The sequence below is a fragment of the Colletotrichum costaricense genome (genome assembly GCF_030867565.1).
Source record: "Colletotrichum costaricense strain IMI 309622 chromosome Unknown Scaffold_17.1, whole genome shotgun sequence".
Taxonomy (NCBI): Eukaryota; Fungi; Ascomycota; class Sordariomycetes; order Glomerellales; family Glomerellaceae; genus Colletotrichum; species Colletotrichum costaricense.
In genome coordinates, this window is record NW_026848246.1 from 309,638 (window position 1) to 333,635 (window position 23,998).

General features: G+C 53.0%; 8 protein-coding genes across 8 annotated transcripts; 5 read left to right on the plus strand and 3 right to left on the minus strand.

Moving 5' to 3' along the window:
- Nucleotides 1–3,899: 3,899 nt before the first annotated feature.
- CCOS01_13286 (septin) lies at nucleotides 3,900–5,356 on the plus strand (the record flags this gene model as incomplete). Its single annotated transcript, XM_060461432.1, has 3 exons — nucleotides 3,900–4,143; nucleotides 4,205–4,671; nucleotides 4,721–5,356. 3 exons carry the CDS (start codon nucleotides 3,900–3,902, stop codon nucleotides 5,354–5,356), a joined length of 1,347 nt encoding a protein of 448 aa, XP_060307860.1.
- Nucleotides 5,357–6,099: 743 nt separating this feature from the next.
- CCOS01_13287 (S4 domain-containing protein) lies at nucleotides 6,100–7,930 on the minus strand (the record flags this gene model as incomplete). Its single annotated transcript, XM_060461433.1, has 3 exons — nucleotides 6,100–7,098; nucleotides 7,183–7,734; nucleotides 7,889–7,930. 3 exons carry the CDS (start codon nucleotides 7,928–7,930, stop codon nucleotides 6,100–6,102), a joined length of 1,593 nt encoding a protein of 530 aa, XP_060307861.1.
- An 846-nt stretch (nucleotides 7,931–8,776) lies between these two features.
- On the plus strand, nucleotides 8,777–10,105 carry CCOS01_13288 (La domain-containing protein; the record flags this gene model as incomplete). Its single annotated transcript, XM_060461434.1, has 3 exons — nucleotides 8,777–9,034; nucleotides 9,095–9,903; nucleotides 9,958–10,105. The coding sequence occupies 3 exons, from the start codon at nucleotides 8,777–8,779 to the stop codon at nucleotides 10,103–10,105; spliced, it is 1,215 nt and encodes a 404-aa protein (XP_060307862.1).
- Nucleotides 10,106–11,793: 1,688 nt separating this feature from the next.
- CCOS01_13289 (major facilitator superfamily transporter) lies at nucleotides 11,794–13,616 on the plus strand (the record flags this gene model as incomplete). The annotated part of the gene is made up of 2 exons (XM_060461435.1): nucleotides 11,794–12,244; nucleotides 12,295–13,616. 2 exons carry the CDS (start codon nucleotides 11,794–11,796, stop codon nucleotides 13,614–13,616), a joined length of 1,773 nt encoding a protein of 590 aa, XP_060307863.1.
- A 1,886-nt stretch (nucleotides 13,617–15,502) lies between these two features.
- CCOS01_13290 (uncharacterized protein) lies at nucleotides 15,503–16,708 on the plus strand (the record flags this gene model as incomplete). The annotated part of the gene is made up of 2 exons (XM_060461436.1): nucleotides 15,503–15,690; nucleotides 15,766–16,708. 2 exons carry the CDS (start codon nucleotides 15,503–15,505, stop codon nucleotides 16,706–16,708), a joined length of 1,131 nt encoding a protein of 376 aa, XP_060307864.1.
- Nucleotides 16,709–16,939: 231 nt separating this feature from the next.
- Nucleotides 16,940–18,480, minus strand: CCOS01_13291 (uncharacterized protein; the record flags this gene model as incomplete). Its single annotated transcript, XM_060461437.1, has 2 exons — nucleotides 16,940–18,251; nucleotides 18,311–18,480. The coding sequence occupies 2 exons, from the start codon at nucleotides 18,478–18,480 to the stop codon at nucleotides 16,940–16,942; spliced, it is 1,482 nt and encodes a 493-aa protein (XP_060307865.1).
- A 1,591-nt stretch (nucleotides 18,481–20,071) lies between these two features.
- CCOS01_13292 (uncharacterized protein) lies at nucleotides 20,072–21,543 on the plus strand (the record flags this gene model as incomplete). The annotated part of the gene is made up of 2 exons (XM_060461438.1): nucleotides 20,072–21,110; nucleotides 21,185–21,543. The coding sequence occupies 2 exons, from the start codon at nucleotides 20,072–20,074 to the stop codon at nucleotides 21,541–21,543; spliced, it is 1,398 nt and encodes a 465-aa protein (XP_060307866.1).
- Nucleotides 21,544–21,899: 356 nt separating this feature from the next.
- CCOS01_13293 (proline dehydrogenase) lies at nucleotides 21,900–23,413 on the minus strand (the record flags this gene model as incomplete). The annotated part of the gene is made up of 2 exons (XM_060461439.1): nucleotides 21,900–22,701; nucleotides 22,758–23,413. The coding sequence occupies 2 exons, from the start codon at nucleotides 23,411–23,413 to the stop codon at nucleotides 21,900–21,902; spliced, it is 1,458 nt and encodes a 485-aa protein (XP_060307867.1).
- Between the last annotated feature and the right edge of the window lie 585 nt (nucleotides 23,414–23,998).

Sequence of the window (23,998 nt, forward strand, 5' to 3'; positions counted from 1 at the left end):
GAGGTTCCGAACGCAAGGCCGAGGCGTCACTTGATGATATCGAAGTTACCATGGAAGCACCGCCAAGTTCAGAGCGACGAGGAGAATGCCCCACAAGTGCAAGACGTGGGTTATCCGACTCGACAATAAGGAGGCGGAACGCCCTCCTGGTCTGCTGTTAACAGCGTAGGAGATATTGGGAAGTGTGGCTTGGTCCGGCAAATTGAAGTGGCGGGCGTCAATGGTGTTTGCGGGCGGTTTCTGTGCCTTAAAATCATCTTCCCACGTTTGCCTCTCTCTGCCACCGTCTGGTTTTTGCTGCAGGATCTGCGTGAGGCAGATCAGCGATTTGTCCGACGCAGGGAGTTTGGGGGCAAGACAAGTCAGACCCGAGACACGGCAAGGCTGGCTGCCAGACCTGCATCCCGTGCCTTATCTTGGTTGGGTGGCTGAATAGCAAAAAATTCAACATGCCACACTGCAAACTTGTCGCTTCACTGGTCGAGCAATCCCGCGACGTGTTGGACCATAGCTGATGAGGTGGTGAAGCAGCTTGCATAGTCTCCATGGTAGGTGGTCGGTCCGCTTCTTTTTCGGCATGCCATAGGCACGATTGGCCGTCGACAGCTATTTGGCCACGAAGCTTTCTTTAACCCCCTCCAGCGCGACCTCGTACCTGCAACTGTGGACGAATGACACACTCTGGATGGACAGATTCATGAAGAGGCCGCGGGCGGTGATGTGGATGCTTCGAAGTGGCTGAAGAGAACGCAGCTAATGTAGTATAGCAGCCGGGGCACCTTTCGGCAGACGATGGGGTGTGTTGCTCTAGGTTTCTTCGGGGCAAGTGACTGGCAAGTCCCGACTCCCGGGGGGAAACGAGCGAAAGAGTCTTAGAGAGAGGGCCATCAGGTGTGGCCCGGGTCCAGGGACTACTCCTGCAGGTCCACGGGGTCTCGCTGCAGGTAAAAGTGGCCAAGAGGATGAAGGGGTGTGAAGCCTGCAGCGACAGCAGGGCATAGCAGAAGGCAAGGGAGAAGCTGGGGTGAAGCCTGTGAAGTCAGTGTCAGAAGACGGCCCGTGTGTCGGAACGTCTTTTTTCCCGTTCCTTGAGGGCCGGGTGAGGCTTAAGTACCCAAGTATATACGTATCTGAGAATGAGATTGGGGGTCGCCCAAACTTGGATTGTGCCGTGTGTGCCTGAGGCGCAAGTTGTTCATCTGCCCCAGCGTGTCCAGGTCTGAATTGTGACCAGGATGCCATAGACAAGAATGGGTGGATGGCTTCCTCCCATTTCCCATTTGGCCCCATTCCATCTCAGTCCATCCTCACACTGCGGGATCCACGGTGGCCCATGCCTTTTTTGCCAGGCCGTGCTGGTTCCTGGTGGCTCCGTTATTATTACTGACTGATACTGGCTTTGGCGCTGTCTCTGGTTCCGCTGTCTGGGCACAGGCGCTGTTGGGCCACGGGCGTGCCTTTCTTCATCCCATGGATCATGGATGAGACGTGGAAATTGGAGGTCGGATTCCTGCTTTCCCGGCCTTCAATGCAATCAGATCGGTCACGAACACCTAACCAGAGCTTGAGACTGCTGCTTGCTGCTATAATCTGTACTCCGTACCGCAACAGTAATATCGTTCTGCAGGCCGTGGCACACACAATCGCTGCGTAGGGATAGGATCTGCTCAAGTACAACATGGTTAAGTAATACCTGCCAGTCTCATATTCATCCCAAGTTTTGACTTTTTTTTGGAGAAAGGAAGCCGAGTACGCAAGCACTTTGCAGCTTGCGTGCATTGTTGACAGTACCTTATCGCACAAGCACGCGGGAATCCAGACAAGGCCAACAGTCCGGGACGGCAAAAAACTCAACTTGTTTCATTTTCTCGGGACACCTGTCAAGGTCGTGATGCAATCATCTCACGTGGGCTTTCCTTGGCCTTTGGGCATGGGTGGATAGATGACCCCTTCAAGTGTTCACATTGAATACTATGTGCTGGATGCGAGGTAGCGGTGCTCAAACACAGCCCCAGGTTGTTTCTCCTTCCGTGCTGTCCCCGTGGCCTGGCCGGCAAACAGCTGGCACTCTACTTTGTTTCTGAGTGGAGAAGATGCCAGTTGGAAAATCATCGTAAATCGCCCAAGCGTCGGGCAGAAACAAGGGGTCCTCTCTGTGTTGTGGCTTTTGAGATGGAAAGTGATACTTGAGGTAGTCCAGCCTGACAAAGATGATGAGGCTTTTGAACAGCGGGACAGAAACTGGATAGATACAGACACTGACAGCCAGACAGAATAAAAATAAGTAGTGCAAATCTTACCTTGTCTGTGTTGAATTTCAATGTCTGTCGTTCCTGTCCCCAATCTCCAGATGCTCCTTTTGGCGGTTTTTTTTTTCTGATGCTTCATTACGACCACCGTCCCATGACCAATCACGTCGCGCCGTTAAGGGCGACCCCGGTCTCTAATTCTCCTGCTCCATCCACCACCCTTACTCGGGATCCACCCAAACCAATCTAGCCCAACCGGGATTAGTGGACCTCAACCCCCTTTTGCTTGGAGAGGAAGGGGACAGCAACGTGCTTCTTCCCCGTCCATCATGCACCGTGGCCCAGTACTCCGTAGGCCCAACACCATCTTCCGTCCCCCATCAGGCATGCTGGTCCCCTGTATCTGCACCTCGTAGCGGCGGGCAAGCAGCACCCTCGGTTCCCAGGTTCCATCCCTTCCCAGTGGCTGTCCTCTGTAGCCGTACGTGTACTTTGTATGCGTAGTGTCCCTACCTAGGTACCTAATACTGAGCGTAGGGAGAGAGCAGGCAAGCAGAATGTAACGCGCTGCTTGAAAAGAGTGGTACGGTACGTTTTGTGATCTGAGGTGAACCGTAAAGGGAGCACCGACCGTCGTCAGGAAACGGGGTCACACAGCCAAATCTTTCTTGTCCCCGTTGCACCCTAAATTTCCCCTTCCCACCCCCAAAACGTACGTTCATCGAGGAACCTACTACCTACCTCACCCTACACCTCTCCTTCTCTACCTTACTTCGTAACTACCACACCTTTCTCTCCCTTGAGGTTGTGATTCTTCTCTTCGGCCCCATCATCAACTTTGCCCTCGAGCATTTCGCCATCTCCTCTTTCGGTACCGAGAGGTCCAATTGTCTGTCGCCGGACTCTCACAACCACTTTTCTCCTCTTCTATCGTTCGTTACCCATCTGCGACGCTCCTTGACACGCGACTGCTTTGTAGACGTCCAGGTATGTGAATCTTCCCTCGTCTCTCTTCCCATACTTCTCCTATCGTCCAAGATTCGGCCGAGGAAACAAACCGGCCAAACAACTACTCCCTTTCTCTCCTTCACTCATCCAGCTGGCATCATCTTGCCATTGCGCAACACCACAACCCCATCACCACTTGCGTCGTCCCATCTCCTGGGCCAGCCTTTTCCTCCTTTCCAGCAGTGTTCTGCCTAACATCACAACCAAGCTAACACATCCTTTCTATTCTTTAGATCCTGATATTTTTCTTGAGACAAACATCTCCAAGACAACTCCCCCGATATTCGCAATGGGTAAGCAGCTCGCAATCTCATGATCCACGAACCAGGACCGGCAAGGCAATACGAGGATCAGACCGTAACGATCATCTGCTACGCGGGAAACCGTACACGACCATTCCCAAATAACCAGCCATTCACTCTCGCTCGACGCTCTTTTGAATATATCTTGAGTGCTTTCCCTGGCTCCCACCACTCGATAGCATAGCCCAGCGACGTGTCGGTGGGGGACAACAGTCGGGCAAGAAACGAAAGACGGCATACCCCTTCGCATCTCGAAATTGGACAGACCAGATCATCTTGTTCTCGCCACTGCCTTGCCGATTTGCCAAATTTCAATCTCTGGAGAAGAATCATCACTGACATGTACGCAGCTGACGAAGGTTCTCCTGCTACCTCCCCGCCGCCCTCGGCGCCCACTTCGCCCCCTGTCGAAGAGCCCTCATCTGACTCCTACCAAGCTGGCGGTGCCCCTTCGGCTCCTTCCAGTGATCTTAGGAACATTGTTCGCCGCAAGCTTACTGGCTATGTCGGCTTTGCCAACCTGCCTAACCAATGGCACCGCAAGAGTGTCCGCAAGGGCTTCAACTTCAACGTGATGGTTGTTGGTATGTTATTTTACCGTTTGCTTCCATGACGTGGAATATCCGTTAACAATGTTCAACCCAGGTGAATCTGGACTCGGAAAGTCGACCCTAGTCAACACTCTCTTCAACACTTCTCTCTACCCTCCCAAGGAGCGCAAGGGCCCTAGCTTGGACATCATCCCGAAGACGGTTACCATTCAGTCCATCAGCGCCGACATCGAGGAGGCTGGCGTCCGTCTTCGCTTGACCGTGGTCGACACCCCTGGATTCGGCGACTTCGTCAACAACGATGAGTCCTGGCGCCCGATTGTCGACAACATTGAGCAGCGTTACGACGCCTACCTCGACGCCGAGAACAAGGTCAACCGCATGAACATCGTCGACAACCGTATCCACGCCTGCGTGTTCTTTATCCAGCCCACTGGTCACTCCCTCAAGCCCCTTGACATCGAGGTCATGCGCCGCCTTCACACCAAGGTCAACTTGATTCCCGTTATCGCCAAGGCCGATACCCTGACCGACGAGGAGATTGCCAACTTCAAGTCCAGAGTAAGTAAAGTTTGTATAGTAATTCGTGTCAGCCACTAAATCCTTCCAGATCCTCTCCGACATCAAGCACCACGGTATCCAAATCTTCGAGGGCCCGCGCTACGAGCTTGACGATGAGGAGACCATCGCCGAGAACAACGAGATCATGTCCAAGGTTCCCTTCGCCGTCGTTGGTGCGACTAACGAGATCACCAACGCCGACGGCCGCAAGGTCCGCGGACGTAGCTACCCCTGGGGTGTCATCGAGGTCGACAACGAGGAGCACTGCGACTTCGTCAAGCTCCGCCAGATGCTCATTCGGACGCACATGGAGGAGCTCAAGGAGCACACCAACAACAGCCTGTACGAGAACTACCGTACCGACAAGCTCATTGGCATGGGCGTGTCGCAAGACCCCAGCGTTTTCAAGGAGGTCAATCCCGCTGTCAAGCAGGAGGAGGAGCGCGCCCTGCACGAGCAGAAGCTTGCCAAGATGGAGGCCGAGATGAAGATGGTCTTCCAGCAAAAGGTTGCCGAGAAGGAGAGCAAGCTGAAGCAGAGCGAAGAGGAGCTCTACTCCCGCCACAGAGAGATGAAGGAGCAATTGGAGCGCCAACGCATGGAGCTCGAGGAGAAGAAGCAACGAGTCGAGAGCGGCCGGCCCATCGAGAAGGAAGGCAAGCGGAAGGGCTTCTCACTCCGTTAAGATGCCTCCTTCTTTGGTCTCTTGACGCCACACGTTGCTCGCATTCTTCTTTCCACGACCCATGTCTAAGTACCAATGATGCCCATACAATACCAGCACACCGCGCCTCTTTGTCGATTCTCTTCATGTTCTTTCTTATCACCCCCTTTTTCTGGACCTCTTTTAATCACACACCCTCATCTAATCACTTAACGGAATCCCAGCATCATCAAAAGTCTTTACGAAGCAGTCACGCAGGGGGCTTGATGCAGATTAAGGAGGGAAAGACGCGAAAGGAACGAGGAGTCATTGCTTCTCTTTGTCAGCTTAGTTACAGTGCTTCGAAATGATGATTCCCTAGACCTTGTCCAAAGTGCCTACTCCTGTGAAGTGTTTCCTCTCAGCAATAGTTCTCAGCTCGATTACTAGTCCTCGATATATAAATCATGGTTCTTTTCGTGTGACTGGTGCCCCGAAAGGGATATATAGTATGATATGTCAGGGATGGGCGTTGAGGCAATAAGCCCCTTACCCCATCAAAGTCTGAAATCAGTGCACAATGTAGTTGTATAATAATATGCTTGATTTCTCTTCAATTGATGATGTACATAGACGACTACGTCTACACCTTTTTACATGCAGTCCTACAAGTTTTGGGGATCCATGTCCTGTTGTACACTGCCGTCTGATCTTTCCAACGGCCATCTCCTCTACTGCACCACGACTACTACCACGCGCAACGCCCAAATCTTTACATACAACGCTCAGCCCCTCCTCAGGTACCAGTTGAACGCCAATTGGTTCGTCTCGTAGGTGAAGGGTGTGGGCACCTCGGCCAGACCGCGCCGTGCGACAGGGTGACGGAGGTAAACGGCGGCGCAAATGTTCTGGTTCACCTCGAGGTAGCGCGGGATGAAGGCAAAGGGCGACATGTAGCGGCGCGGCTGCCAGGGGGTCCAGTAGGGCTTAGACTCGTCAATGGGGTTCTCGGCATGCTTGCGCAGAAGCTCGGCAAAGGCTTTCTGCTCGGCCTTGCTGAGGCCGCTGAGCGCGTTGCGGACGTCCTTTGAGGAGATAAGGTCCGTGACCGCCTCGGTCTCTGCCTTTTCTTTGGCGCTCGTCGGCTTGGAGTGGTCGGCCGCTTGTTCCTGACCCTCTGCTTCCGGGGAGGCGACAGCCTCGACCTTGTTGCCCTCGAGCTTGAAGTCCTTGAGCAGGGCGGTGAGGTTGTTCATCACGCCCTCGTGGTCGAGTGTGGCGACGGCGTCGTCTGTCACGCGGCCCGAGGTGGAGAGGACGCGCTTAGCTTCGGCCATGAAGGTGCGAAGCTGGCGCTTCTTGCTGGGTTTGAGGCCGTCTTTGTCGCTGAGGAAGGTCTTGACTGAGCGGACGAGCGACTTGAGCTGCTTTTGGAGCTGCTTGGACTTTTCTTCCTCAGAGAGCTGGCTTCCCTCCTCCCCATCGGCCGCTGCTTCTGCTGCTTCGGTGGCGGCCTCGCCGCTTTCTGCGGCGGCGTCAACTTCTTCGACGGCGGCATCGACTTCGGCAGCCTCGAGCGCTGCGTCGCCAGATTCCTGTTCTGACGCGCCCTCTTTAGCCGCGGATTTGTTGGGTTTGCCGGCGTCGTTCAGGGATTGATAGTCTTTGCCAGCGAGCCAGAGTGCGTGATTGGGGGTCTTGGCCCGACCGGTGGCGAAGAGAACATTGTCGACATCGACCTGGAACATGTCGCCGGGGTTGAGCTTGTAGGCACCGTAGCGCATCTAGAAACGGATGGATTAGGTGTCTGCCGTATACAGATGGTTGGATCTTGTGTATATGGGCTGGGAAGACATGGGATCACTCACGACTTTGCCGTTGACCTTGACGGCGCCGTGTGTGCAGAACTGTTTTGCCTGGAGCGTACTGCTGGCGAACATTGCGCGGAAGATGGCAACGTCCAGCCTCCGCTCGAGGGGGGCGAAAGCCATTTGCATGTAGGGCGTCATTTCCCGGACGGGACGGGCAAGCATCTCGGTCTGAGGATCAGCTTTGACTCTTGCAAATCTGTTGTCAGCTTCTCTCCGTTGCCTGGCTTCTTCGGGCTTGGAGAAATGGTATGCGGTTGGCGTGAGGTCCTCTGATCCCGGCTCGGCGTGCAGACCGGAACCGCGGCCGGCCGAGTGCTCTGATCCGTCGTGCTTGGCGAGGTACTCAGGCGGCATATCGACGGCGGAGAAGAGGCGGCGGGAGAAGTTGCGTGACCATTCCGCCTCCTTGACGTGCGCGCCGTGGTAGCCACGGGTCATTGACTTGGCTGTCCATTTCTGCTGGAAGAAGGTTCTCGAGGTTCGGTTTCGTTTCAACTTGAATGTGGCGAGGTTGAAAAGATTGTACTTATTCCATGACTGACGAATCTTCTATTCGAGGAGAAAAGGTGGTGATGGTTAGCTTCAGTCCATCCATCGTTGGTTTCAACGTCATGCGATGAAAGTTGCCCAGGGCGATTTCAGGGGAAAAGCAGAATGCGATTGACGCCGAGGCTCAATGGAAAAGAATGGAGGGATAGCTTACTGGCTTCGCCAAGTTATACCACCTTGGCTTTCTACCTCTCATCTTGGGCTAATTTGGGCTGGCTGGTCGCGAACTTGGAGCTGGAGGGATAGCGACAGCTTCAGGAGCACGAGACGACGACGCAGAGACGGAAATTTTGGTTATGGAACGGCATGTCCCGGTTGTCGGTACGTACTCCTTCTGACCTTCTATGAGAGCTGTCACGTCGTCACGTGCGAAGATAGGTAGCGATGGAATTTGACAGGAAATATTGCTTACCTAAGTTAGTAGTTTTTCGAGGCTTTATGAGGACTGGGGTTATCACAGTACGTACCCAGCCTCCCGTACCTATGTCGCATTCGCAGCCACCCGTGTGGTTGATTTTTTCAATCTCCCCACCTCGACAAGTGGAGTCGAGCTGCGGGCGGTGAGCCTCAATTGCGCGCAAGCCGCCGCGGCAGAAACTGGAGCTCTCGCTCGTGCATGCGAATTCTGGTCGCAAAATCCTCACCACTGGAGAAACGGGGGACTTTTTTTTTTTCTGCCATTCCCGCTTGACCAAGAACTATCGCCTTTCTCCGTTTCCTGTCTAAATTCTGAGAGGCAAGACACACTTCACGAAGAACTCTCAGCCCATAATACAGTTGTCGAATTGCATTGACTGATTTTTACAATGTAAGCTTTCTCCGGATTACTCACTTTCCCCTCTGACTCTTTGTGGTTGCCTACCTTACCCCGCCACATAATAAATACTGCCGACCTTGACTTCTTCCCGAGGCCGGCGTTGTGTTACTCACCTTTGTCGCGCAACAATCAACATCTAATTGCGATCAAGAACCTATCATTGACCACATTCTTACTTTACAGACCATCCAATACTTCCCAATTCACAACCCGACTCGCCCTACGATGAGCGCCGCCGAGGAGACCAAGCCCATCGAGGCTGTTGCCGCCGAGGCGCCCGTCACGGTCGAGGAGCCTGCACAGGTTGAGGAGACTGCTACGGCCGAGGAGAAGCCCGAGGTCAAGCCCGCCGAGTCCGAGGCAAAGGAGGCCGACATCATCAAAACGACCGCCCAGATCGACCAGAAGACCCACGCCAACAATGTCAAGTTTGACCCGTCTCTCCTCAAGGAGACAGACGATCCTGTTGAGATCCGCAAGCAGGTAAGACGCCCCAATCTGAGGCGCTCCAACTGACCGATTGACTAACGTGATTGACTAAAGGTCGAGTTCTACCTGTCGGACAGCAACCTTCCCCACGACAAGTTCTTGTGGGAGCTTGTTGGAGGATTCGACAACAAGCCTATCCCCCTTAAGACCATCACCAACTTCAAGCGCATGCGCCGCTTCCAGCCCTACTCTGCTGTCGTCGCTGCGTTGAAGGAGAGCACGCAGGTCAACATCGCTGGCGAGGAGGGCGAGGAGACTATCCAGCGCAAGCAGGCTTACACCTCTGGTAACGACAAGTTCAACGCCCGCTGCGTCTACGTCAAAGGATTCGGAGATGAGGAGCCCACTACCCAATTCGACCTCGAGTCCTTCTTCCAGCAGTATGGACCCATCAACTCCGTTCGTCTCCGCCGCACCAACGAGAAGCTCTTCAAGGGCTCCGTCTTTGTCGAGTTCCCCGACGAGGAGGCGGCTCAGAAGTTCCTCGCTCTGGACCCCAAGCCCAAGTGGAAGGAACACGACCTGAAGATGATGCCCAAGATTGACTACGTGAAGGAGAAGTCCGCTCTCATCCTCGCCGGCAAGCTCGAGCCCAACACCTCCCGCCGATTCTTCGAGGGCAAGGAGGGTGATAGCCGCGGTGGCCGCGGTGGTCGCGGCAGAGGTGGCCGTGGCGGTAACTTCGGAAACGACGACTGGAAGCAGCGCCGCGACCACGACCAGAAGAACGGCTTCAGGGGTGGCAGGGGCGGACGCGGTGGACGCGGCCGTGGCCGTGGTGGTGACCGCCGTGGTGGCCGTGGTGGACGTGACAACCGAGAGAACCGTAGGGATCCCAACGAGGTCACCAACGACCGCAACGCGTATGTATCACCGCATCTGCACAAAAGAAACAGCAGTACTGACCAGTCTCACAGTGGCAAGCCTACCATCCAGGCTACGAACGGCAACGGTGAGGCCGTCGCGGAAGACAAGAACAGCAACGGCAAGCGCGGACGCGAGGAGGACGGCGCCGCCCAGCCTGAAGCGAAGAAGGTCGACACCAAGACCGACGTCGTCGCATAGGGTAATGAGATGGAAGCCCCCTCATTACACCTCGGATTCCTCTGAAACAAGATACCACTTCCAAAAGCAACTTTTATCGGACTCGATTTTTTGGCTCTCCTGCCCGTTGATAAACGAGGCACACGGTCTATGGCGTTCATGGGACTTGACTTTAGGTATTACTGGTTTAGAGGTCTGGTTGTTACGAATAGCATGAGCATGTGACCTTACTCGGCAGTGTCTCTGTCTGCAACAATGCAACTGCAAGAATGGACCTACTCACCAGCAGATGTGCAGTTCTCTGTTGAGACACAATCTAGTTCAATCAAAATATTTCTGACCACTTTGAACAACTATTGCCTTTATCGGACCGATCCAATCAGTGAGCGCCATGCTGGGGCGATCACCTGCTCGTGCTGCGGTATAGCTTGGCCAAGACGGTAAGGTAGCTACTGCAATGCCAGCAATGCACTCTCACATCGTCTAGTTACAGCCGGAGGACTAGTTGTTTTTGAAGGGATCAACATTCTACCCTGTGCAGCTACTCAGGGTTTCCGTATCTATGCATAGGTTACGGACAATGGCCGAGACCGCAAAAATCTGAGGCGCCCGAGTATCTTCGCCGTCACAGTCCTGACGCCGAAAAGGTTGCACACTGTGACAGCCGAAGCCGACAAGCAGGACGCGTGTGGAGATGGTTAGCTCCATCGTAAACCCATACCAGCCAACAAGAGCGGTCATCCGAACGTCAGCGACCCTGGATCGCTGCCGATTCGGCACCGTGTGCCGTGCTGGGGCCTCTCCAAGCTCCGAACCTCACCAAAGAGACGTCCAGACGAATGGATTACGGAGGCGGAGGCAAAATCCGGACTCACATCTTGTCAGCTCCTAGTCAGTTTTCTTTACGTTGCGCCCACTTAGACCACGGCGTTTGTGGTTCTCTATATCCGCTTTGAGTAACTTGACTAACTGATGCACCCAGTTTTACCTGGTTTCAATGCCAAAAAATTCTACACGCCCACCGGGAGCAAAGACAGCTGGGTCCAGGTACCCGAAAAACAAGAGAGAATGGAAGCGGCTGAGTCCATTCAGCCTTCAGACCTCGGGGATATCTGTGCCTAGTGCCGCTTCAGACGGCGTCATGGGGCACAAAGAGACGGCCCTCGCCCCCAACGCATCTCTCGGCCGTTGAGTTGAGCTGTGTGCCTGCGGTCTCTTGGGCTGCTAGTAGTCACACATATCTTATGCTGACCTGCCGACGGACGTCATTGGATAAAACGAAGCTAATAAGCATGCCCGGCAGAACGACCACCTTCCCGAAGCCGCAAGTGCGGGCACGCGCCGATGGAGAAGCGATGTGCGGCGGGCCGCCTTCTGGGGAACACGTTAGGGCGTCCCCGGTGTTAAGAGATTTTAATGCCAATGATTCATTCCTTTGCCCTCCTTTCTGATGCTGGCAGCTGTTCTGCTTTTTATTTAATTGGGGCGTGTTTCCGGTCGTCTGGAACTGGTTTGCTTCGAGTTGAGCCTCTTTGTTATTTACTTCTACACTACCTCACCTACTAATAACCACTACTGCTACTACTACTCACTTACATACGTCATTGAATCTTTCTCTCATAACAGTATTCAATCCACGCCAAGGTGACTGGCCTGGCATGCTCACAGAAGCCAGTGTAGCTATAGCATTCACATAACTTATCAAGGAGATGGCGGACTCAAGCAACTCGCCACACTCAATCCAACAAGGCTCATACGATGAGGAGGATCGATCCGCAAACCCCCAGCGCACGACGCTGAGACAGCAGGTCGAGAGGCACATCACCGCAGCGTCTGAGAAGCAAGTCGAGGAAAAGCAGACAGGCTCTTCACGGCACTCGTCATCATCAGACGACAGCGACAGCAACTCAGAACACAGCGCAAGCGTCCTCCACGGCGTACGGAGCTCGAGGTCAAGATCCCTATCGAGGACGGTGTCTGAAGTAAGAGATGGTATCGAGAACAGACGAGACTTGGAACGCGGCGAAGAACTCGATCTCGAGAAGACCCCGACGACGAGAACCGCTCGAGACCCGAACCTCGTGACATGGGATGGTCCGAACGACCCTGGAAACCCAAAGCAATGGTCCATGAAGAGGAAATGGGCCGCAGTCTTTTGCAGTAAGCTAAGTTCCTAGTCGCCAACCTAACGACTACTAACAAGTGTACAGTATCATGCTTCACACTGCTCTCGCCAGTCTCCTCATCCATGGTTGCACCCGCTCTGGAGGCCATCGGATCCGACCTCAACATCACGAGTTCCTTCGAGAAGGCCCTCGCCCTGTCCATCTTCGTTCTCGCCTACGCCGTAGGACCGCTAGCATGGGGTCCTTTGTCAGAGCTCTACGGCCGTGTCATTGTCCTCCAGCTCACGAACCTCTTCTACATGTTTTTCAACCTCGGATGCGGTCTCGCCCAGACAAAGAGCCAGATGATCGCCTTCCGCTTCCTTGCAGGCCTCGGCGGCTCAGCACCCCTAGCTATCGGTGGCGGCGTCCTAGGCGACTTATTCGAAGCTGAACAACGTGGCAAGGCAATCAGCATCTACTCTCTCATGCCGCTCCTGGGCCCGGCCATCGGCCCCATCGCCGGCGGCTTCATCACCCAGAATACGACGTGGCGCTGGATCTTCTACAGCACCACCATCCTCACGGCCGTCATCCAGTCCATCGGCTTCTTCGTCCTGCAGGAGACCTTCGCGCCGGTGCTCCTCACGCGGAGGAAGAAGCGCCTCATCAAGGAGACGGGCAACACGGCGCTGCACACCGACTTTGACCACCCGGACCGCACCATCACGCGAACCCTCGGCATCGCCTTCACCCGGCCCTTCCGCCTTCTCGGCACGCAGCCTCTGGTCCAGTGTCTCGCCCTTTACATGATGTACCTTTACGGGCTCATGTACCTCGTGCTCTCGACCTTCCCCACCCTCTGGACGGGCGAGTACGGCGAATCCGTTGGCATCAGCGGCCTCAACTACATCTCCCTCGGTCTCGGCTTCTTCATTGGCGCGCAAACGTGTGCCCCGCTCCAGGACCGCATTTACGCCGCCCTCAAGCGCCGCTACGTTCCCGACGGCGGACCGGGACGCCCCGAGTTCCGCGTGCCGATGATGATTCCCGGCGCTGTGCTCGTGCCGATGGGCCTCATCATCTACGGCTGGACGTCGCAGTACCACACGCACTGGATCTGGCCCAATATTGGCGCGACGCTGTTCAGCGCCGGCGTGATTATCGGGTTCCAGTGTATTCAGGGCTTCTTGGTAGATACGTACACGCGGTATGCTGCTAGTGCCGTCGCGGCGGCGACGGTATTGAGAAGTTTGGCTGGGTTCGGGTTCCCCTTGTTTGCGCCGAGTTTGTACAACAAGTTGGATTATGGCTGGGGTAACACGCTGCTTGCGCTGTTGGGTGTTGTTATCGGGTGGCCTGGCCCGCTGTTGCTTTGGAAGTTTGGACCGAGGTTGAGGAAGAAGAGTCAGTACGCTGCTGGCTGAGTGATACCCATTGGAGTTGAGATGTATGTAAAGCCATGTCATAGACTGATACCTGTAGCCTTTTCTATCATTGACGTACTTAATCACTTTATCCTATTGTTCATCTCGCAAGAATAATTTTATGTGATCAGTACAGGACCTCGTAACCAAGCGCCTGGACGGCAAACAAATACAAGCGCTATCAATAGTAAACTTCAAGTAAGGCTGGCTTTGATGTCTATGTCTAATATTGTTTGAGCCTGCAAATCATTGCCCACAATTGAAAAGTCCATTTGCTGCCTCTCTACTTGCTCCAAGGCAAGACTGGCTAAAATGGTGACACAACAGTTGCCGCTCAATACCTTCGCTCTGTTTCTATTGTTCCTATTCACAGCTACTACCACTATCATAACCATAGCTTTCTATTCCTCATAATACACTTTAGAAAGCGTACGGTAATCACTGGTATCCTATTGTGTTGACCACTTTGGTGGTCTTCGGCCGAGAGCTAGGACTGGGCATCTTTCTCGACGATTATGACATTGGGAAGGATCCCATGTCTGCAAGTTGGAGCATTACAGAGGACATGGACTAGAGAGAGGCAAAGCACCAAGATATGAGAGAGATATACACAGAAACGGCCGACTTGGTGGAACCGGAGGCCGAGCCTCTTAGATGATTCAAGGTTAAAGACCGTCTGAGTTTCTCATGTATGTATGGACCTAAGGTGGATCGCGATAATCCGGCGATCCGACGATGGAAGCCGGTCATCAATTTGCGACGGGGACCCTCCGTGCCGGGCCGGGCAACGGAAGTAAGGCACAGGCTGCGCCGCTGACTCAATAAGCCGAAGATGCGAGCTCATCGACCGCACTGATCCAATTTCTGATTAGCCGAATCCATAATCCATACCGGCCATTGAAATGGCGAAGAGGCTTTGAGGGCCGATAACGCAAAAAGATATAGATCAGTCACATCTTGGGATGAGAGGCTGTTGGATTTTGGCTCTGCACTTCCAAGGTCAAGTGAAATTTGTCGGTCTTCCACTGCGGCAATTTCAGGGCAACTTTGCCTCATAAACTATGATGACGTAGGAGTTAGTTAGCAACCCGAAGGATCGTACGACGAGTGGGTTTGAACAATGTCAAGTTTTCTGCAAGCGAAGCTTCAGACACTCGCCTTTGACCACCCCATGAAGTTGAGTATCTGGGAATCGAAATACCACAGCCAAGGGCCGATCCGGTCTAACCGAGAAGAGTTGTCGGGAGGTGGGCGGGCGCAGTCGAAAAGAAAAAAGCTCTACCAAAAAGCAACGAGAGCATAGCCCATGCCATTGAAAGACTGACTCGTAAACGACCCCTTTTGTGCCCCTTTTAAGGCCCCCTTCCATGCAACTTTAGTGTACCTTCAGGGCCTATTGACAGGTTCTCGGAATGTGGGCGGCGTTCCGCGCCGTATTAGGAAAACTTCGTGCGGTTATTCCAGCAAATGCTTCACTTACACGATTAGGCTCAGGCCTGACCCAACAAACAAGCATTCAGACCCGCTTAGCAACCTGTTCTATAGACTTCTTATAGGCGCCCTCATCCGCGCGGTTGCCAAGAAATACTTAGCTCATGGATTTGACAGACGATCGTTCCAGGTGTATGCCTGTTAAGCATCCATGAAGTCACTATACGGGCTTCCCGAGTCTTCCACCAGTAGTGGACTGACTGGTTCAACGGTCTTGACCGGCTACTTCGTGGGAATGGGGAGGCGATCATCGGCGACGAGTAGAGGAATGATAAAAGGGTCAAGGGATCTCGCCTCATATCTTCATATCTATAGTCTCTTCACTCTCACTTCGACCGTAACAAGGACTTCAAGCCAATACATTCGTTCATAAAAAACTCATTGCAATTCTCGAGATGCGTTCCACTCTTTCGACAGGCTTGACGGGCCTTGCCGCCTTGGCATCTGTTGTCTCCGCGTTCCCATTCAAGCTGGCAGAAACTGCAAACTGCGCAGCTGTAAGCGGTACATTCGAAATCGAGAACTATAAGCTCTATCCCGAGAATTTGGATTGGGACCCCATTCACTGCAAGCTCTATATAAGGTATGGTTGCATTGCAACTCTCCGACGTCCGATCTCGTCACATCTCATTTTCTAATCTGGTCGCCCAAACTTTAGTGCAAATTTCAACTCTACAGTCCTTGTCTACGACCCGTACAAGGCAACCTACGACATCCTCTCTTTCGACGGCATCACCGGCGTAGACCCTTACCACGTATCCGGCATTGACTATGACGCGACGACGCAGTCCATTCTTATTTCCGCCAACAGCGGAGAACCCTTTGTGACTTCCGGCTCGAACATGACCGGCGGCAACAAGGTCATCCGCTGGGATACCAACACAAACTCCGCCGCATACACGGTCGACCTGGCAGACTTCACGTCCAAGCTGGCGATCGAAAACTCGACCGGTGGAGGATACCAAGACTTTGCAGAGGACAAGGAGGGCAACACCTACGTCCCCTCAGTCTTCCACGTACCCGCCATCGCCAAGATCACCAAGGACGGCGAACTGTCGAGCTGGTACATTGGCGAGCCGAGCTCATCCAGCAAGTACATGTATCTCGGCATCATCTTCCACGAGGCCTCCAACAAGCTCGTCATCACCGCCCCCTACCTCGGCACCTTTCTATCCTTCGACGTTGGCTCGTCCAGCCCGGCGCCCACCAACGTCAGCATGACCTGGCCCACGGACGGCTCCTACACCGCCAGCGACCTCGAGTGCGACGGTCTGCTGAACCCGGCCCGCTACAACCGCGATGTCCTGCTGTGCTCTGAGAACGGGCTGCAGGCCATCACTTTGTGGGCGTCCAAGGATGGCTTCGCTTCGGTAGAGTACATTGGCAAGGTTATGGACAACTCGACGACTGATATCGCGACGTGGGGGTCGCCGACTGCTACTGTGCAGATTCAGAACAGCATTTACATCTCGCACGAGTACTTCCATGATCTCAATGAGTTTGATGTCGCGGGCAACCGTTCTACATTCCCGTTTGTGGATGCCACTGCCGACTTTGACAAGTTGGTTCTGGCTGCTGGTTACAACGTCACTGACTGCTAGGAAACAGAACAAGAGAACAGTTCGTAGCTTGGAAGTGACTCAGAAGTTGATATTTGACGAATAAACAATACGTTGATGAACTTGGATTCTTGTGCCTATTTTCCCACCTCTAGTGTTCTCAATGAGATGTGCCCTGAACGCCTGGAACTAGATGGAGATTAAGTCGTTCCATCAGTGATCTGTATGGTGGTTCCAACAGCAACGCATCCAAGTCGCCACATTTAAGATAGTCTAAACTTGTCTCTTTCTTGACATGTTCGCAATCAGTATGTCGCACCATTGCTCAGCTTCATCTTCTCGACCAGCCGAGTGATAGAGGTCAATGAGGTTCCGTATGGCTCTCAGTGATTGGTGCTTGTCTTGTCTCTGAAAATGCTCGGATGCATGCTCATATGCCTTGCACCCATACGCGACAGCCTCGTCAACCGAACCAGTCTGATAGCATAGCCGAGACATGACTTCGTAGTGAGAGAGCTCCAAAAGAAGCCATGGTCTCTCGGGATTACCTTTGTTGTCCTTAATCAGAGAGTGTGCGCGTGCCAGTTCTTCCTTTGCCAGCTCATATTCCTGTCCCCATGAATAGATCCCGGCCACTACCGAGAGACATTCACAGGAGCTTTGGTAATTTCCTTCTGCAAAGTGTGCTTCGCTGGCTGCGGTGTACTTGGTGAGGAGCTCGCCAAACTGGCTTATGTCTGTCTCACCCGGTTTGTCCAGAATATTTGACGTCGAGCCGAGAGCTAGTGCTACCACTCTGTTCAGGATCCCCTGTTGTCCTTTGAGAAGCTGAACACTACTGCCAGCCATCATGCCGAGGGTCGTAGCACGAAGTTCAAGTGACAGGCACCTGAATCTGCTCCATACAAGAGCAAGGGGGTGTTGAGGACCCAATATTGTTTCGTGCATCTTGTGGATGAAAGCAACAACAGGGACGGATATCGTAGGCCCAAGCTGCATGGCGCGGTAGGACAGGATGTAAAAGAGAAGCGGGTCTTGCTCTTTTATGGCGTGGCCGAGCGAATCGAGGCCATTGTTCAAGGCGCGAAAAGCAGCCTCTGGCTTGTTCGTCCCCAATAAGGTAATTGCATTATCCAGATCGGTACGCATTTCAATGACCCGTAATTGGCCGAACTCATCGTCGAATCCATGTATCATATCCTCCTCTATTGCCCACCCGCCTTCCAAACCCCCTTCAAAATAGCCCTTGAAGATCCGTAGCATTTCTTCAGGTAGCCGTACTTCAGGGGGCCCACCTATGAAAGCGGGAAGTTCAAGAGATGGCGAGGGTGTCCGGCAAATTATGTCGAGGCCTGCATTAGCGGGAGTCTTAGCGGAGGCACGAAGCTTGTGGCGCAAATCGGGACGTCTCTCCAAATAACGTGCAACTCTTTCCCAATGGACTCGCTGGTTTCGAATGTAGAACTCTGTTTTCTTTCCCATAGCTTCGCGCTCTCCTTTGAGCTGGGCTATATGCAAGGCCTCAGACTCCTTGAGCTTCTTCTCGAGCCCCCAGCTACGAAGTCGAGTCTTGTACATTCTTTCACTTCAGATATCGTTAGCTCCTCGCTTGATACGTATGCAGTGCTCTCAGGCGAAGCTCACGTGGCATGAAAGTTGTAATCACGCTCCATCATCAGCTTAACTTGCTTCAACGGCCTTCTATCATCCTGGTAGAGTTTGGTAATGATCGAACGGTGGCAGTCCCAGACTTCCTCTGTGGCGTAAGTCTTCCCTGTGACTAAGTGCGTCTCAACATCGCCCCGGGTACCCATAGCGTGGTAAACAAGCCAAGTTTAGTACATTCAATAGTACTTATGACTTAAGTGTAGCCAGTTTCTTGACAGGACCCAGTGGCTTTTGCTCGGTGCTCGGGAAGGGTATAAAACAGGAGCAGTGGTAGAACCGCTCCCTTGGCAAAAGGAGGTCGTCTTGGCGTTATGGAAGCTACTAAGAGCTATTTAGGCGCGTCTTCGATGGCCAAGAACAAAAGGACTTCGCATATCTGATCAAAGGTGCGGTCGAAGTATAGCAGTCATCAATCATTGGGGGCACTTGACCGTTGGCCGTGTATCTGGTCACATTTGGCACGATTCTGCATGGTGGGATTTCATCCTGGTCACTTCAAAGGTGTATCGCTCCATACCAGGCCGGACTCGGCCCGAGATGCGAACCTCCCTCGGGCCTTCCTCCACAACTTAGATGGCCAGTTCTCAGACGAATGCACAGTCTGAACAGAAACATTAAAACTTGTCCAATGTCACTCTTGCTACCGATAGAAGCTTTTTCGTAACTGCGTATGGACTTTGCTCTTCTCCCAACTGTCATTATTTTGTTTCCTTTGATCCATGATATCGTTTTCCTAGGAAGGGCAGGCCTCTTGACTAAATGGACGCGCACCCCTGTAACCAACATCCTCGATTTCAGGTGATGGTTCTATCACATTTCATTGGTTTAGGACAAAAAGACTTCGCATCGATAAGTGGAACTCGGATATCAACCCCGGTTATGCATGTTCATCCCAAATCCAGATCGGTCATTTATCTGCTAGCCTGATTTCATCACTTAAATTACAGAAAAGAATTCTTGGACTGCAATTAGCTTCCACCAACTACAATATCTTCTAACCCTAGGAAAGGTCCTTATTCAGACTAAACACCGGCAGCTCTTGTCCGGGCTGACGTGAGAAACATTATCCGCCTTGCCGCATGCGTGATACCCTCGTTTACTGGGGGCGAAGTACCACAGCCTTCTTCTGTGTTACAGGTAATGATGCGTGTACCGCCTTATTTCCATAAATGCGCCAGCCTGCTGATCAACCATGGCGTTCTGATACGTTATGATTCAGAAAAGGATGAAATGGATGCAGGATTGAGGGTACAAAGGTTCAGCTGGGACGATCTTTACTCCTGGAAGAAGCAGTTCAGGTGCAGAACGCCTGAAAATGGCGAGCCTGATTGTGACGAGGCAAGGTTGCGGAGTATCTTTTCAGCCCCCGTCGTTTCATATGAAGTTAAGATGGATATGATTGACATTATGTAGCCTGCTGATCAGGTAATTCCCACGAATATTAACTTTATGCAGTCAAACGGTACAGGCAGCACTGGAGTTGAAGTGCTCTCTTGTGGAACGGAAGCTGACAATACTATTTGGGCCGAGCCTTGTCACCCATGCAAAGTATTACAAATAGTTGGGATCGATCTCGGCGCCGGGAATGATGGAATAGGCTTGCACATAATCCAGAGGTGCGCCCTCGTCTTGTTTTTCTGGACTTTCACTCTTTCTTGTTCTCAAATTGCTGTTATGTCACAAGCTATAACGCTCCCAAAACGAAAGTAGCCCAGCAAATATCACGCCGTCGTGCCAATGGTCTCTGCGCAGACTTATAGCACCCTTGAGGTAGACCCTCGTCGGCCAGAGGCCGGACTCGAGGTACATCATGATCAAGGAGTAAATGCCTGGGATACCGAGAGTCGGTACCTTCAACGAACGTCAGACATATACAAGAAGCAAGATCAGCAAGGCTACGACCAGCCCTTTCCCCAGCAACACGACGACTCAACGACCAAGTCTGGGCGGAAAGATACCATCTGTGGCCTTTCGCGGCGAGTCTTCATCATAGTGCTGGTTGCCAGCCTTGTAATACTTATTGGCGCCATCGCTGGTGGTGTTGCTGGAGGTGTGCTTAGTCGTCGGAGTACTGCTAAGAGTACTTCGCATTGCATCCTAAGTACCTCGAGACTTGCAGCAGCTAACCGAACAAGCGGGGGAATCGATCAAAGAACGGTTTTCTTCCAAGATGCTACCGGGGCACTGATCGCACGGATCCTACGGGAACCTTCAACGGAGTGGGCGACCACTAATCTTACTCTCAAGTTCCAATCCACAACCAACGCTATCAGTATTCCTCGCGGTGCTCCGATGGCAGCGGTAGCCTGCGCAGGGTACGGTTGTGGCGAAACTAGGCTATTTTACGTCGCAACCGATGGAATCATACACGACGTCAAGGAAGGCGAGAGTACTCAATGGAATTCTGACGGTTCAGTCGTTGATGCCAGGATCGGCCCTTTGCCCGGTTCACAACTTGCGGCAACGTTCACTCAACGACTACCAGACGAGACTGAGCGGAAGGATAGCAACGCCGAACGACAAAACCGCCTCATTGCATACCAAGGGCTGAATGGGAAGGTTTATGTCGCCAACGACACCAACACATACGCCAACCCTCAGCCATTAGAATTCATGCCCAACTGGACAACGAATACCAGTCTTGCCATCATTGCACAATTTGGTGGCGCGGTGCTTGATGAAGCCAGTCTGGTAGCAAAGGGGCCGGGGACGGTAGATTCAGAGGTCAGTATGATAGAGGCCAGACTCGACTTAGAGACCAAGTCATGGGTGAAAGGTAAAGTACCCTCTGCTTAGTCCATTGACCTTTACTCATCAAACTATGGCTAATCTCTGACGCTGTGTCCAAAGAACCTGTCGTAATAGACAACATCCTCCAATCCCAGGATTCATCATCGTCGACGGCAGCCCCTCAATTCGCTGTCACGATGCGAAGCAATTGGTTAGAAACCATCTATTTGTCTCTCAACTCTGACGGAACGATGGCTGGCCGTATCATCGGTCAGCACAATGAGACGATGAGCCAGATCACACTAGAAAAGTCTGGGGGAAATCTCGCAAAATTTTCGGCCATTGCAACAACGATGGACGGGCACCTCTACGGTATTGTTGACGATACGATACGGGAGTACTCTTTCGATACATCCGATGCGTCTATTTTACATCTCGACGGCATTGTCTATGACTGCTCGACAAACAAATCTTCCTAGTCGAGCATCTCTGACCAGGTACATGTTGTCAAATATCTCAACTTCGGGTCGGGGGTTGGAGTGCGGGAAGGCAGCACTATGAGGATGGAAGTAGACATGATTTTACTAGAAGTAAACAGTGACATTCGACCGGATAAGGCGAGCTCAGCTGTAGTTAGGTAGCTTGTAGAAACTACAAGGCAGCTCAGAAGGTTATGCAGTACTTGTTCACTACCTAGGCTGAGGACTGGTGACTGTAATGCCTGACGTGTTTATAGTGTCGTCAAGTCTTGGCTGGGAGACTTCAAGTATTCTAAATTCCATGCCGCTGCTATTCAATCCATTGGCCGCACAGTAACTACTATTGGCAATTTATATCAAGCTGCAAAACCCGACATCATCCGCCTCCAACATTCGCTCTTCACCGCGGTGTGCTCATCAGTTGTCCTCAACACCGCATCACGGTTCTCCACAGCCCTGCGCAGTAAGTACGCCAAGCATTCACTCATGGTGCCCCAAGTAGAGCACTTGTATACAGCAGGGCTCTCCATTCCTGCACTCTTGGTCTGTAGCAACGAGAAGCTGACTTGGTCCGACATACCGTGAAGCTGGCCAAAGGATATCGGGACGGTGGGCATACCATCCTTGACACGGTCTTGGTGCAGCTTTAGGGAGGCGAAGAGGCTCTCCTTGTTATGGCTGGCCAAGAACAGATCGACTGACGGGAAGACCTTTGATGTGCCAAACTCGCCAATGCTGCGCTTTACAGCCCCTTGGGAGATGTAGTTGTACGCATGATCAGTATCCTCCTTGGTGTCGTGGATCATTGACCTGTTATCGGAGAGGATGTAAGCTCCCCTGACCAGTTTGAGTCCGAGGGTGAACCCGTCCTTGGCAGCTTCGGCGAGATGGTTCGTGACGTTGTCGGGTGTGTGCTTGAGGTAGGCCTGGTAAGTGTTGTAGATGGATGCAACGCCATCCGTGTTGAAGCGACGCATGAGTTCGAGTGTCACCCTGTCGATGGTCTTCTGGAAGTGTGTTGACTCGGCATCGACGATGATCTTGATGCCCTTCTGCTTGCATATCGTCGCTATCTCAGTCAAAGCATCTTGCATTTGCTGTGGCGGCAGTTCATTGTTGGCGAACGAGGTGGTCACGGCACGGCCGGCACCAGTCAGCCTAAGACATGATTAGTATTTCTGACACAAGATTGCATGAGAATTGTCTTGTCTTACTTGATGGCAAGATAATCACCCTGCTCAATCTGCGCAGCAGTCTCAAGGGTACCCTTCTTCCACGACTCAATGTCCTCATCAAACCCATCCGCCGACGCACCAACAAGCTTCCCATGCTCGACAGAAGACTGCGTCAAGTGATCAAACACAGTCTCTTTAGCATACGTGAGAATCACCCCCCTGAACCCCAAATCCTTGAGACTCTGCACAGTCGCCTTGGTCTCCTGCGGCGTCTCGCCGGTACAAAACTGGTCATAAAACGTCTTTCGCAAAATCTTGTGCAAGACGGGGTTGCGATCGACGTCGAACAAGATCGTCCGCCCCGGCTTGGCGAGGAAGGATAAGGTTTTGAGTGCGGGGATGAGGAGGAAGCGGTTGGAGGAGATTGTGGTAACGAGGAGGGACCGCAGGAGCGTGCCTGTCGGCATGCCAGACAACGGGAACCCATCGACGGCCTTCCTCTTTGTCTTTGTTGGTGTTAGAGCCGGCTTCAACGTCAAGGGAGTTGTGTCATTTATTGCGGCGTGTGGTGAGTTGGCGGCGCCGAGTGACTGTCTTGGCTCTGTCGGTTTCCCGTAGGCGCGCTTATCCGATCTGACGGCTATCGTTGTACCCCACGGTCGCCTGGCGGCGAAGAGTCCCAAAGAAGACTTCATCTTTTGGCGTAGGGGCACGGCCGCGTCTCTGATTGTGGTGTGATGGAGGAGTTGATGGTTGCAGGGCTATGAAGAGAGTACTTTGAATTGTGAAGAGTTATACTCATGGACTTGGTATCTAAGTAGGAGGAAGCGGCACAAGGATTGCTCTAAATGCTCAATCTCTATCGCACCGGATCGTGCCGTTTCGGAGCTATGCCCATCCAAACACCACCGCAATTAGCCTAGCATACGTCCGATCCCCGGAACCAGATGCATGGTGATCCCAGTGTACAAGCGGCCACGCTTCAGTCTTGGACGCCCATGGCGAAGAGAGTGATTCGCTGACAGTTGACAAACTCTATGCCAGTCCGCAAGTTCGGGCGTCCTCGACGCTCGACGGCCACAACGGCACCAAAGCCAACTGGCTATCGGATACGTGTGTCGTTGGCTGCCGTGGGCCGCAGCGAGCGGGCGTAGATAAGCTACGGCTCGTCCGTGAGGGGAAGCGCACGTGGCGTAGGTTACTATTACCCCATCCGGGCAGCACTCAGTACGAGGGACCGGAGACGACTCCGTATCGGACCCACTTACCGGGCACCCCTC